At 40.8% G+C, this 15,097-nt stretch overlaps 2 protein-coding genes across 2 annotated transcripts in view; both read right to left on the reverse strand.

Moving 5' to 3' along the window:
- Positions 1–491: 491 nt before the first annotated feature.
- On the reverse strand, positions 492–5,399 carry LOC103356631 (3'-5' exoribonuclease 1-like). Its single transcript, XM_008280854.1, has 7 exons — positions 5,033–5,399; positions 3,747–3,928; positions 3,303–3,519; positions 3,132–3,215; positions 2,940–3,049; positions 2,738–2,852; positions 492–1,622 (listed from the first exon to the last, which is right to left on the reverse strand). The coding sequence occupies exons 1-7, from the start codon at positions 5,105–5,107 to the stop codon at positions 1,380–1,382; spliced, it is 1,026 nt and encodes a 341-aa protein (XP_008279076.1). The 5' UTR covers positions 5,108–5,399; the 3' UTR covers positions 492–1,379.
- A 1,795-nt stretch (positions 5,400–7,194) lies between these two features.
- tmcc3 (transmembrane and coiled-coil domain family 3) overlaps positions 7,195–15,097 on the reverse strand; it is a 37,552-nt gene continuing 29,649 nt past the window's right edge. Inside the window, exons 3-5 of the mRNA XM_008280855.1 lie at positions 13,681–14,462; positions 11,074–11,209; positions 7,195–10,088 (exon numbers count right to left, since the gene is read on the reverse strand). Coding sequence (XP_008279077.1) covers positions 9,786–10,088; positions 11,074–11,209; positions 13,681–14,462 — 1,221 coding nt within the window. The 3' untranslated portion in view covers positions 7,195–9,785. The remainder of the gene's footprint in view (positions 10,089–11,073; positions 11,210–13,680; positions 14,463–15,097) is intronic.

Genomic DNA, 15,097 nt, shown 5'->3' on the forward strand with positions numbered 1-15,097 from the left:
TGTAATTGGCAATCACAGTTTGAAAACGTGCTGCTAAAGCTTTTTTGATCCTTCGATGTCATCTCTTTCTATCATTGTGAAGCAGAATTCACCAAGCGTTGGATTGTTCACCCACTAATAGGGAACGTGAGCTGGGATTAGACCGTCGTGAGACAGGTTAGTTTTACCCTACTGATGATGTGTTGTTGCAATAGTAATCCTGCTTTTTTTTTTTAAATATAGCAATTTTTATTGTGCGTTTGTTTTGTGACATTTGTTGTTGGAGACTAAACTTCTCATACTGATGATTCATCCATGCTAACATGTTTGGTTGCAGCAAACTAGGAAACTGCTGTTTTAATACTTATAAATTAAGACTTACCTATTAAAACATTTGTCTGTATTATCCATGCTACTGAATCCAGCAGCAATCCAGTGACAACCAAAAAGTCCACAACAAAAGAAAACCATATTAAAAAATAAGCTTGAATGAAAATGACAAACTGCAAACATGAACTGAGAACATATTTTATTTGAGCTATTTAGCATTCAGAAGAATATCTGTTCCCGTTAAAATAGATCATCCTCCATGAAATAAAAGTCAACATCCATAGAAAGATGAAAACACTACAAGACAGGCTCAACTCATACAGCACGTACAACAGACAAAATGTCAATTCTGCAGCTGTTCACTACGAGGTTTGTCAAACGACCGCCTGTACACTATTTCTAGAATTACTATATGGAGCTATAAGTTCTCAGAATCTGAGACAATACAGACAATGAAAGTCCACAGGACTGTTTCCAAACCTTCAACTTACTCTGGGAAAGTGGCAAACTGTGTGATGTGATGGCTGTGTCATGATGTGGCACTTCAAGCAGCACAGCGATAGCAGCATTCTCCGTTTTTATTAGCACAGTAGTTGGACAGATATGGGACTGGAAAGGCCAAACTTAAAAACATCAGTGTTCATGTAAAGCTGCAGATTTCTTTACATTTGAAATGTAAACAAATCCCAATTGTTCATTATAGTCTTGTTCAAAACTGGATTCTTGGGGGCAAAACTAGAATCAAAAACCAAATTTTCACCTTTATGGGGCAACTAAAAGTTACTGAAATCAAATCGTTGAATATCAGCAGCTCTATAAGGCAAAGTGAGGCCGTTTAACACCCTGACGCCCACAACACACAGGAATGATCTGTTCTTATACATCTGGTGTAAAAAATACATGATCAGAGAGGAACCCTCACGTATGAAGTCGAAGACCCCGACAATCTTAAATCTAAACCAGACCCCATGTACAGATTGAAGCTCCAGTAAAGGTGCTTTTAGTCTGTAACTCACAGAGTACAGAGTGGCGACAGATGTTAGAGCCGATACAAACCTCTGTTTTGGCATTTAGTCTCTGCTGCGGGGGTTATGAGGTGGCGGAGCTCCTTCCATGGGGGCCGAGCTGGGAACTGAGAGCAGCTGGCCGGCGTGCATTCGCTCATTGACGCGCAGCTGGCAGCCGTCCTGCAGCATGCGCAGAGCTATCCTGGCAATGTTGCGCGAGTCGTCCAGCCCGGAGTGAGGACGACCTTCATACTTGAGGCCGAGCTTCTCCAGCATCGTGCTCAGCTTCGTCTGTGTGCGAGGCACCTGGAGGAAGGAGACAAACAACAGGGGGTTTGCTGTTGTATCAAACAGGAGACCCTTTATGTCCAGAACCAGTAACAGTGGCTGCACTGCAGACACAAGAGACAGTTTCAAAGTGTTTGTACTCTGAAGCAGTTAATGCCAAGCTCACAACAGAAAATCCTCAGATCTGAACCAACTTGCTCTGAACACACAACACATGCTGAATCTTGTTGAGTTTGTGGTGCTCACACAAGTAAAGAAGTCATTTTATTCTCTGTGAAGACTAAAGCCGACACTGTGAGGAAGCAAATCAAAGCAAAGCTCTGACTGGTGGTCACTCTGCTGTGCTCAGGGCCAAACAACACCCGAGGAATAACCAAGAAAATCACACTGCGGTTATTTTTGAGAGATACTGTGATCGCAATACGAGTTGTGATTTTAGTGGAAATTATATATTGTTTGTTTCTTTTCCACTTAAACATATACAACCATGAAGATGTGATTTCTGCTGCAGTTCATACCAAACAGGCCCTTATGTCTGGAAAACATGGTTTATAGGTCGGAGCATCTCTGCAGTAGCACAGATGCTTTTCTAACCTAGAAAAATGGATGTTGAGACGCATTCTACCTTTAAAAAAAAAAAAAGCATGGATACTGGATACTGCATTTAGTCGTATTAAAACTGAGCACAAACCTGCTTTATTTTGGCTCAAATCAAGAAGTCATCATCAGCATCCAGTTTCTGTTGAACTGCTCTCTATTTGGGAAATTAATTACTCAAACTCTGAAATTATACCAGAGTCATTTACATGAAGTGGATCAGCTGTTTATATGTTTATATTACTTATTAGTGGGCAAATTTGGTTTTGTTTAGTCATTTTCTGCACGCCTGAGGGCCAACGAATGTAATCCATCTTCTAAAGCTGCAGCATTGCTGCGCTTCAATGGCAGGAGTAACAGGTCACACGAGACACAATGAAAACAGGGACCCATTCATAAAAAAATACTGCCCCACAGCACTAATAGTGGTCAAAAACCCCATAGGATACATTTACATTTAGCAGAGGTCTGATTATACTCGTTACTCTGCATTTAAATTTAAAGATATTCTTCAGTTGCAAAGCTGGACGACGTACCTTGTAGAAGTTCCCGTATGATTTCCTGATGTTTATCCACTTCTTCGCAAATTGAGGATATCTGATGCGGCTGATCCGACACTGGATGTTGAGGAACTTGCTCATATCCCACGCCCTGCAGAAGGCGTTCAACAAAAAGTTGTGTCACGAGAATGAGAAAAGAAACACATAAATTCTGCAGCAGTATTAGAACAAAACCTACCCGTCAGTCAGAATGGCGTATTTGTATTTTGTTCCAAGTTCCCGCTCCTGAAGCCACGCCACGACTCGCTGCATCACTGCTGGGAATGGGTCTGCTTCGTCCACCATTTTCTACAGGAAAACAACAAACAACATGTTATTCCTGTAAACAAAAAGTCTACTTAAATTATCAAGGCGGCTGAGCTCAGCTAACCTGAGTTATTCCCGTTAACTTCACACAGAAGTCTGAAAGCTTCGGGTTCAGTTCTGGTTTCACATATTCCTGAAAGGAGTCCACCTGCACAGAAAATGAGACAAACATATTTAAGACGGGAAAATCTATAAAACAAAGATAAACGCTGCCCTAAACCCAAACTCCACTCACGATCTCTAAGTTGTGCGTGTTGATGAGGACCATGGGGAACTCGATGATCTCATGGAGGAAGTCTGAGGGATTATCTTCTTCACATGTGGCTTCAAAGTCCACCACACAGATGTAGTCGTAGTAGGTGTCAGTGGGGCCTCCCTCTGCTGCAGTCTGCATCAGCTTCTGCTTCTTATAGTGGCTCTTCAGCCTCTTCTTCATCACATCCTTCACTCCTCTTCACGTACAAAGAGATAAAGATGTAGAAAATACACTTTCTGAGTTGTAAAGCACTTTTCAAGACATTTATCACCTTAAGTTGAGATTTTGGCATACATACATACATACATTTTTTTTTTTGCGGGCAGCTCTGTAGTTCAATTTATTTATTATGTATATGTATATTTCAAGGCCAACAGAAATTTGATGTGTTTTAGCTTAAAGTATTTACCACCAAACACTCACCTTGTGTCAAGCTTCAGCTCTGCTAATTTGAGCCGGAGCTCGTCCTTAGACATGCGGTTGATGTGTCCGTTGGCCAAGGCGATCTCTTTGTACACCGGGTGGCTGAAGTCGCTGTTGGGCTGAGACTGGGACTCCTGAGCAGCAGATTCTTCAGCAGGACATATTCTGCTGCAGGGCTTAGCCTGAGGAGGAATAATGCTGGTTAGTATACGTCACAGAACGAAGTGATGCCACACACTTAGCAAAACGTAACACGTAGAACATTAAGCAACGATTCTTTACTGAGAGATAACAGTTAAGGCCAGCACGGTGTCACTTCACATTATCTGGGCCTGCACAACAGTCAGTGTCTCTGAGCTTTGATGAGGTGTTTTGAGATCTGATCATGAAGGCCATAAGTCATCCTGATTCTCCTCTGTGTGGAAGTGTCTGCATTCATTATTTCCAACATTTGCTATCTATCAACATAAACTGAACACAACACCAAGCATTGTACCACTGGTGCGTTAACTAGAATCACTAAAAAAACAAAGAATATTTTGCATTATTACTAGGGCTAGGGAAAAAAAGCAAAACAAGTACCGTAAATAGCACATAGCAGTTAGTTTGACCTAATATAGATAACAAAGCTGCAGTCTGCACCAAACAAGCATCTTCCTTCACGTCAAGAGAAACTGATCAGCCTGTATATTTACAATAACTCCTGTACTTTACATGACTACTTTTCAAGTAATCTCTGACATATTGCCGCCTGCTGTCAAAAGAAATTTGTCATGTATAGTGCAAGTATTCACAAAAAATGAACTCGAGTATCACAACGACGGTGAAGTTTCAGAGCCTTCAGGAGAAGAAAGTGTATTTTATTTCATGAGGTTTATATATAAACATGGGCAGTCCTGTTAAGCTGCTGGTACCAGCCTGTTAAGAATCCAGAACAACACTTCCATGACATTTCTGTGGATCTTTTGTTTTTCTTTGCAGTAAAACCAATCACAAACATCTGACTACAGTTTCTTCATTAACCCTAAACTGAATCATCTGAGCAAAATCTCTTCCATCCAAATTAGCATGGAGTCTAAGTGGTTTCTTATATTTATATGACTATTCCACCCTGTTTCAATGTTAAGACAGATGCAACATTCCAAAACACATATCTCTATGTGTACATTTGTCTGAACTTTGCGCTAAACAGCGACTTTCATGAGAATACGCGTCAGAAAAGTAAACAAAGCGGTTTAGGGTTCAAGTTAACCAGAAGCTAAATCCAGCTAAGTGCTCACACCAACCTTTTCCTCTTCTCTTGCATTAGACATCTTCACATTGACGTCTTCGGCCTGAATGTTCTCCTTGTGCTCATCCATTTAATTGAAGTCAATCCAGAAAGTGCTCGTTAGTTTTTAAAAAAACAACGTAAATTCATGAAACTATCTCTCCAACGCTGCTCTGGTGGTGTTAGCTGCGGCTGCTAACGTTAGCTAACAGGCTGAACGACATTCCTGCGCGGCTCCTCGACGTTTGAAGCAGCTCAGTCCGAGGCTGGTTTAGGAGTTTAATGCTATATATGCTATATATTTGTAATAAGACGATTTAATTTAACGCCTGCCATAAACCTCCGCAAACACATTAAACTTGTCTCTGTCGTTTTTTTTATGGTGGACAGTTATGACGGCTTCCGCTTTGCGCCAAAACAACACTTTGTGCTCGTCAGCGCCCCCTGCCGCTGTGGAGGAGGAAGAAACTCACCGCCACCTACCGAGTACTGCAGTGACTGTTGATACCCTCAGTTATATATATATGAATGTAGATTTTATTTTTAAATACATCATAATAGCATGGACTAATTTGAGCCTATTCATTTGACAACATTACCAGTAAAGCCTGCTTATTATTGCTTATTTCATTTTTTCATTTTATTTTTTCTAGCATCTCCTGTTTTAAAATTTATGTGGATGAATAAAAACACAAAAATATGTATTGACATCACATTTTTGTTGTTATTTATTTTTGCGATACTGTTGCCTTACTTTGTCTTTTTAAAAAAAATTAATTTCTCTCGATTATATGCTCACACCACGCTCTTGATTTTTCTACTATATGTTGCTTATGGAAAATATTACTAATTATTATTATTGTAGCAGGTATATAAAATAAGATGTAACAATAACATATTGTACAGTATTGTTGCCCTTTAAATACCAACAATTTACTAATAAACAACAACATCATCATCATCATTATTATTATCATTATTACTACTACTACAACCATTTAAAGGGGAGAAATACTGTACAGTATCTTAGTGGTAGTGCAGAGTATCATTTCCTTTCATTTATTTCTACACTGTTAAAAGCCCATATTTGTCAACAAGTTTTTTTTAATGAAGTTTTTTTTTGCTGATTATTTTTTATCAAGGAATAATCCACAAAGGTCTAAGTACATATTGCCACATATCAGTACATTAACAGGATCAGTGATATCTGTGAAAAATAAAATAACATGGCAACTTCTATCTTTTGCAAAATATACTATAAATGTGTGTAATGTATAGATTGTGTGTAATTAATCAAACTACATGTACATAAATAATACGTGAAGACAAGGTACATGACATATATATGACAATTTTCTTAACATTTACTTTGAATTGGACAGTGGTTGTAATTTGGAGGCACTGCTCACATCTGACAGCTAGGTGTCCCTCTTCTCTCTGTTTTATTCCATGTGCCCTTTATGCGGTACAGTAGACCTGTACATGTGCTGAGCAGATGCAGATGTTGAACCTGACCTGGTGTGTGGGGGCGAGCCAAGTCTTCCTGAGGCACATAAAATGTGGCAGTAACAGAGCAGTGCAAGGCAGAGAGAGGGAGGCAAGAAAAGGAGCAAAGAAACAACATCTGAATAATGAATATGAGGCCGGCAGAAGTGGATGAAAATTTAAAATGTCCATCACTGTAGCTGACATGGTTCTGGGTGGGAGAGTGTCAGATGGCTGCCTCGCTCAGACCATTAAATCAAAATGTCTTCTTCATGAAGCGCAGTCAGACCCTGCTGACTTTAATCTTAAGTTTCAAGATTCCTGCCAATCTTCTGCAGTTACTGTGAACTTAATGTGATTTTTATGGCACATTATACCAGAAGTGGACCGAATGAAAAATGTAGATCATAAAAACTGTGGACTGGGGAGCAGCCACACATTCAAACAGAAGTCCCAAGTGAAAGTAATGCAGGCATGTCAGACATTTTCTTTTAAGTTCAAGAAAGAATGCATTTATTGGTGAATGTTTCTCTGTACCAGAGCAACAAGCTGCACAGCTGCTGTCTGTCAAAGTCATTTGCACCCAGTTTATGTATGAATTCCTTATGATGCTGGCAGGGTGGTTTGATCTCCACAGATGAGGCCTGTCCTCGTGGAGCATGTTGTGTATTATGGATGAGATGGTAGCACCTCTTAGAAAAAACAAAGATTTATTTTTTCATTTGAAAAAAAGAAAAAGGTTATGGAAAATCCATAACCAGAAACTAATGCACATCAAAGAGACAGAGATTTTAAAATATACAATATGGACTTACAGCTTTCTCCTGACAGAAGTAATGTTTGAGCCAATTTTGAAAAAAAAAAAAAAAGAAAAGATCAAAGACTAATAGTGGTAAGAAATCAAAAAAGAAAAAAGCTAAGCTTCCTTAAAAATCTCCATATTTGGCTTGTTTTTTCTTGAAGACACACAGTCACACAGGAGAAGAAACAAGCTGCATTGAAAAGGCATCAGTCCCGTTTCACCCCCTCATCGTCACAGTGATCCGGGTCAGGGAGCACGGAGCTACATTGTTCAGTTCCCTCGGTCCAGTCTGTGATGCTGTGTTCAGGCCACGTGGGATAAACAGCCGCTACCATAGAGATGTTACCACTTGTGGTAACTTTAAGGGGGTAAATGCTGCTTGTGAACATGGCAGTAGGTATTTGAGTATTTTAGTGCAAGAACAGACACACCTGTTTCAAGTAAAACAACCAAAACAGAACAATCTCATTACAATTCATGAGGCTTCAAATCTCACGGCAGGGCAGGACATTTCTGAGCTCATTTCAGACGTCATCTCAAATGAGTCACTTCCAAACATTAAAAAGGTGAATCAATTAAAAGGTGCGACTGTAATCGGTATCTGTTGGCTTTAAAGTATGTTTGAACAGGTAAGAAACGCTGCTGTTATTCCCACCGGCCATGAACGCAGCACAACATCAAAGGCTTTCGCGCTGAAGTTAATTTGTTCTCTCATTAAAAGGCAGTTCAACGAAATCAGGATCTTTACGTCAAACAAGCTCACATTTAAAACTTTCTCCAACATCCTCTGCTTCTCTTATTCCTTTCAAAGGTAGCAGCCGGTTTCCTTCCTCAAGGTTCACGTACACGCTAGCTGGTCGATGCTAAAGCTGAGCGAAGAGAGTGAAGCACGTCGACTTGCAAACCACATGTTCACCTTAAATATCTTTGAGAAGCAGAAAACTTGAACAGATTTCACACAACAAAAAAAACCCCCAAAAGTATCAAATTTAACAAGACAAGAGGCAGTTCAGAAGCTTTCCTGGAAAGGAGCAGGTTGGACAATTTGGGAAATCTTTTTTTGTCCATTTAACACAAAGCAAACAACTAGCTGGCGGTTAGCTTAGCTTAGCTTCATGACTGGAAGCCTTATGACAAAATCCACCTCTAATGCTCAAAACCTGCACATTTGTTTAATTCGCACAACAACTAAAGCACAAAAACAACACGCTGTGGTTGATTGAGGCTGTTGGTGTCAGACAGGTAGAAATAGTCCCTCTTGTAACACTGAAAAACCACAAAATGTAGTTTTTATGCTTTGTTTTTGTACAGATTAAACCAATGAAATGCAGAGAGAAGGAGTGAAACCATATGAAACAGTATGTGATGTGTCGCTTCACATGTCCAGATAAGATCGACAGATATAAACTGTATGGGTGAGAGTTCATCCACCTTTACATATAGTCATGTGTACTTCATGAACACGCCTCGTTTTACCATGAGGATCAGTAAAACAATTATTGAATCAGAGTTACAGAAGCTACCCTCAAAGTGACGTATAACCTTAGTGAGCTTTAGAGTAACGTTTTGTAATCTCTGGTGCGAAGTTAGTCATTCCCCCTACTTCTAGCGTTTAAGCTAAGCTAACCATCGCCACACTCTAGCTTCATATTTCGCAGGCAGACATGAAAGTGTTGATTTCCCAAAAAGCCAAACTCCTTTATGAAACACGGTACAGACACACGTAAGCAGGCGCACATGAATACACAGAATTACACATTCAAACATATTAAAACAACATGTGTTCTAGGCTTCAAAATGTGTTTCTGAAAGAGACATTGACAGGAAAAAACATCACATAAATACAGAACACAGTAAAGTACTGACAGTACAAATCAACCTTCAGGTGGATGTTGTGTTTGTCACAGCTGGCTGGTGTACAAGGAGGCAAACTGTGTTCCGTTGCTGGCCACATGACAGCCAGTGAGTGTTTAGAGGTGAGAGGCGGCGCTATATCTGATACACTTCCCTTTAAGGATAGGAAACACCAATTGTATCTCCACGTCCTGATATGAGACCACTTGTTTATATTAGTGTGTGTTGTTGGGAATCTCCTGGAATCTGATCCAAGCTGATTGATCTTTTATCGGTCTGACAAATCTCGGTGTAGTGACTCACAGCTATGGCAGCGTTGTGCCACGTTTGAATGTTTGCACCTTCAGAGAGGCTTGTTTGTTCAGTTGTGTTCATTGATACCAGCTCATATCTGTGCGTTGTTAATGTGGAGGTGCATTCTGGGTAAAGCTCTCCACACATTTGCGTGGAACGTCTTTAGATGTGTTAAGCTCGGGGTCATAAATCAAGTCAGCGTGGAGCCCAGAATGGTTTGGGAGCAGGGCTGGTGTAAGGCTACATGTAAACTCCGCCCTGTTTTCTGCGTTGCCATGACAACACGTGACCCAGGGTTTGGACAAAGTTTTCTGGTCTCATTCGTCCTCCTGTCTCAATGTGAGAGGAGCAATCGTTCCAAAGCGCACTGCAAATGTTCCCAGTTCTTCCACAGCAGCGCCAGCAAAGACACGCCCACGCAGGTGAGCGCCAGGTGGAGGCGGCTACGCAGCAGCGGCGCGGTGAACTTGGCCGCCGTGGAAACGCACACCAGGATGACGGTGACGATGGCCAGCATGATGTTGATGCACTTTCCCAGCAGCACTTTGGCGTCTGTGTTTTCCAGCTGAACTGTCTGTTGCTGCTGCTGCTGCAGCTCGAGCTTGGACACACGAGTCTGACACGACTCCAGGACCTCCTGCACACACAGACACAAACACGAATATGGTTATTATCAGGGAAACACTGAGAGCAGTGACTCACGGGGGACGGGCAGCGAAATTGGAAGAGATATGAATTGACATCAGCTGCATTAGAAATGAACAGGATTGTGTATCACATTAGGAATGAATGGGAGCTGCTGGAGGCATCACTGTGATGTTGTTACAGGGAGATACAGCTTTATGCCATTACAGCTATGACAGTCCCACATCTGCCCTAAAATAAAAAGGCCCAACGCCCAGGAATGTAGCCCCACTCAGAAAAGATGGTTAGTCATGTTGGAGTTTCAAAGTTTCAAAAAATCAACTAATCATTCACAACTTGAGAGCAAATATACAAAAAAAACGCTCATTAAAACTTCCCTACAGTCAGAGGTGATGGCAAAATATTTACAATGACAGCAAGCAGAAAAGCAACAAACTCTCTTCTAGTAGAAGCTGCAGACGCTGAACATTTTGCACGAATGACAATTAACTGACGACTTAACTACTCATGTAAACATTTACTTTGCTGTAGGGCTGCAACTAACCATTATTATAGAACCCAGAAAATATTCACATTTGTTTCTTTAAAACAAATACACAAACCAATTAAATCAATTGTCAAAATAGTCAGCAATTCATTTGATAGTTGACAACGAAATGATAAATTGTCATAGTTCTATGGTGTAAATTTCTGAATATTTTCCAAATACTTTTCTTAAATGTTTCAAGTGATTTGATTTTGAATATTAATATAACTGTAATATAACTAAAACAGTACAAAGCTAGTCAGGTAAACACTCAAAAAAAATTACAAACACGAAGACTGAAGCTTCTAAAACTACACGAATAATGAATAAACACTCATGATAACTTAATCTGCATGACCTAAAATACCTGTTATTAGTCACAAATGCCTTTGTAGAAATGATCAGGAAATAACATTTGTAAAATAGCTCCTAACACAGGGTCATATATCACCTGTATGTCTCTGGCCCTCTCGTAGGCCTGGTACGCCACTTTCTCCTCAATACTGGCCAGTTCCTGCTTCAGGTTACTGGTCTCGTTCTGGTGGAGCTCCGTCAGGTCATTTAACTGGTCCTCCAAGCGCTCATACCTGACAGACAGAAACACCCACCAGCATGCCGAGTAGGTGGAGGCACAGCGCCAAGGAGAGAGCGAGAAAGAGAAACAATGCATAATTGAGTGTGTGTGGGCGCATAACAGTACAGCAGTTTATGTAGTGCGGCAACTACGCTGCTGAAAACATTTGCCCTTGGTTGACTTAGCAACAGTCTGGGGGTTTGTGTGTGAGCTCTGATACCTATTTATAGTTCACAAAGGCCTATAATAACAACAGCCCCCTACTGTAAACTGTCAAAAGCTCTTTAAAGTTCAACAGCTCATCTACAAACACAATTCATCTTCACTGGAATCATGTTTTGGAAACTGAAGCACCTGCAGCAGAATATGATTAGTTTTTTAAATAATGAAATATTTGTCAGAAATATATCATGTGCCTCAAACTTTCTAGCGTGTGAACAATATTTACTCTTTATTTGAAAGACTTTTTATGCCTGAGGATGTTGAAGTTTTCACCAGAGCCATAATTTTACTGTCATTATAGGTTGATTGTTTTCTAAAATTAATCAATACTCATTTATCCTGTGTGTCAGAAGATGGTGAAAGATGTCCATTCAGGTTTCCCACAGTTCACTTTACTGTCATTCACAAAGAAAGCACCAAATCTGACAGTTTTTCAAACACGAGGAAGCAAGGCTGAGGCATTTTCTTATATACTAAAATAATTACTGAAGAGATGATCAAAATAGTTGGTTTTAAGTCCTCAACTACATGTTGCAGCACCAGAATCCAGTATGTTGCATGAAAAAAGAAAAAAAAAAGAAAAAGAAAAAATATGCATAATTTGGTTTAGCAGAAATATAACAAATCATGTATAATAGCTTTTTCTCTTATCTCTTTAATTTTTGCTTTAATTTTCATTTTTTTCAAGTCGGGATACAGTGAAGTAGATCCTAACATACATACTTACAGATATCTAAAAGGGTACACTCCAGACTTTACCACTCAAAATCTATTTAGTAGTAATGGAGAATACTGCTTTTGAAGGTCTGATCGAGGGTGCCATAAGGCCCTTGAGGTCGGTTTGTGCAAACTGGGCTGCACATGTAAAATGCACATGGTTTGACTTGGAGGAGCTTCGTCAAGTCTGAGAAACACAAAGCAGTCAGGGGCATTTTTATTCAAAGATGCAGAGGAAGCAGTTTTAGGAGCCTGAGTTATACTAAGAACAAAAGTTAGGAAATGTCAGCCTTTTTGCTTCAGTTTTCCCCATTATTTATTCATCTGGGTTTCACAAATTTACAGCCGAGTTCAGTTTGTTTGTGCTTAGTTAAAGGTTAAAAAGAAGAAAAATCTAAATCAAATCAAGCTTATTTATAACATGTTTTTTTTTTTTAATCTATCTATCTATCTATCTATCTATCTATCTATCTATCTATCTATCTATCTATCTATCTATCTATCTATCTATAATATTTAGACCACTAGGAGCAACAAAAAAACATCAAAAACATGCACATTTTGAGATTTTTCCTAAAAACATTAATGGAGGAGGAGCATTTGATTAAAAGAGTCACTACAGTCTAAAATGTTTTCTTAACTCTTGGTTGTGTTTGTTTCAGGAACAGTTAAGATGCTGATCATGAACTGTTGTGTGAATCCGGTTCTAGTCCAGCTCAGGGCTTTTTGTGAACATCTCTCTTTCTAATGATTTCCTGTTTTCTCTTTACTCAAACACTAAAACGCCAATACAATGTTCACCATGTTTTAATTTTGGAAGTAAAGGCTCAGGAAAGAGAAGACACTCTGGAGTAATGGATGCTAAGAAAGACTGATAGCTCTGATTGACTATTGATGGGAAGAGGTGGGATCAATAGAACCACTGACTGGACACTGATTAACACACACATGTAACTATATGTGTGTGTGTGTGTGTGTGTGTGTGTGTGTGTTTATGAGACATGCATTGCCAGGGTAGGGGATCAGATTCCCAACATGGCTACGCTGCAAAGCCTCCTGGAAACAACACAATATATTCTGTTGCCTAGTGAACAGAAATCGGCCAAAACCCAGAGTATCTGTCTAAAGTCAGCTTGGTTAAAAACACTGCATTATTAAGTGTCATTGTCAGTTTCAATTTCATACAAGCTTTGACCTGTTAAAATAGAAGATAAGATAGAATATTCCATAGTACAAATTTGAGCATAAAAATGTAGCCTGACCTTAACACTGGTAAAAAGCGACATATGTGAAGCTTGATAGAAATAATGACCTGTCAGAAATTCAAGTTCAAGATGCCTGACGTGTGTGTTGTCAGCTACAGCAAAACAAAACAAAAAAAAGAGACTGAATATGTCAAAACAACAAATCAAAACAAAGCCCAACAGGAGTGTGTTTGGACAAAATCAATAACATGTCAGAAGAAAATAAATGGTTTAGTCCTACGATAAAACATTGTGACTTTCTTGAACTTCCTTCCTACAAATATGCTGTGATGATGCTCACCTGTATCTCTCCTCCTGCATCACCTGTGTGAAGTAGTTGTAGTCTCGTTTGAACTGTGTGTTCAGGGTCTCCATGTCCTCTGCCAGCTGTGCCTGAGCCTCCCTGATCTCCCGCACCATGTCCAGCACCTCCACCAGACGCCCGTTGGAGTCTGACCTTCCCGGACCTCCGGACCCAGCCCCCGACCCTCCCGCCGGGTTCCCGTTTGAGTCAGCGGACGCAGACGTTCCCGTGGAGCACTCGTCATCGCTGTGGTACTTGGTGGCCTTGGCTACTGTGGTGGCGCTGCCGCTCAGACCCCTCGCCCCGGCCTCCACCTGCAGCCCCGACCCCGACTCCATGGAGCTCTTCAGGTGGGCGATGTTGTCTGCGCTGCCAAACTTGTTCCTGATGAGGTTGGCGAACTCACGCGACTTATTGAAGAAGAACGGCGGCGAGAGCGACACGCCAGGTCCGATTGTCTTGACTTTATCCAGCGCCGGGTGTCGTCCGGTGGCGCTGACGTCCCGCAGGCTGCCCTCCTTACTGTGAGTGCCAGACTCCTTGCTGCTGCCATCTTTGTTGCTGTGCTTGCCGTTGGTCTCGCTGTCCTTCATGCGCCGGTGGTACTGCTCCAGCTTCCTCTGCAGACGAGCGATGGTGTGCGCAGACTTCTGGTTCTTCTTTTCAAACACCTGACGTATCCGTGATACCTGCTGCTTGTCGGCACTGTTCACCAGTTTCAGGTACTCAGCCACATTCTGGTCCCGAGCCGTCTGCTCCACCTTAATCTGCTCCGTCACCTAAAGGGTGCATGAAGGGACAGAAATGGATTTAAATGAGAACAACATCAAAAAATAATTTCTCGTTAATTTAGCCGACAGATTCCTAACTAGTAGTGGAGATGTTTGTACGACAACATGCTCTTTAGGCTTTTGAAAATGCTGCCTTGAAACAAATGCACCATCAGCTCTGTGAAATCCAGTAGAGGTGTCGTAATGCAAGATCCAGGCCAACCAAGGCATCTTATTTAACTGAACAGTAAAGACAAGCTAGCTGCCAAAATGTCTGCAATGTGGAAATATGCCAAAGTTAACTTTTAAAAGTAATCCACTGTGGTAGTAACAGAGCTGCTTTCAACACTACCAATCTGATACGTCACCTTGAAGTGAAGACTCTCTGAAACTCTAAGTTCACTCAGGTATCTTCGGCAAATGCTGCACAGAAGCGACACACACTGCAGGATACTTTTAAATGAGACAGAAATTTCTGCGAGACAGTAACAAGGCCAAAAAAGATTAAAGAGAGACTAATTGAATTCATCGTGCTAGATGAGCAGCCCATCACTGTGGTAGAAAATACAGGGTTTTGCCATCTTTTGGAGCTTGTGAAGCCACGTAACACTTCATTCTGTCACCACTACATTTCAGACAGTGGC

This window comes from Stegastes partitus, unplaced genomic scaffold, assembly GCF_000690725.1.
Source record: "Stegastes partitus isolate 25-593 unplaced genomic scaffold, Stegastes_partitus-1.0.2 Scaffold212, whole genome shotgun sequence".
Classification (NCBI taxonomy): Eukaryota; Metazoa; Chordata; class Actinopteri; family Pomacentridae; genus Stegastes; species Stegastes partitus.

What these genes read in the sequence shown, in the direction of transcription:
- LOC103356631 (XM_008280854.1), bottom strand. Translation starts at nt 5,107, where the DNA reads ATGGATGAGCACAAGGAGAACATTCAGGCCGAAGACGTCAATGTGAAG. An exon ending in ACACGCACAACTTAGAGATC is followed by an intron (nt 3,216 to 3,302) that starts GTGAGTGGAGTT and finishes TTTTCTGTGCAG; the next exon opens with GTGGACTCCTTTCAGGAATA. An exon ending in TACGCCATTCTGACTGACGG is followed by an intron (nt 2,853 to 2,939) that starts GTAGGTTTTGTT and finishes CGCCTTCTGCAG; the next exon opens with GGCGTGGGATATGAGCAAGT.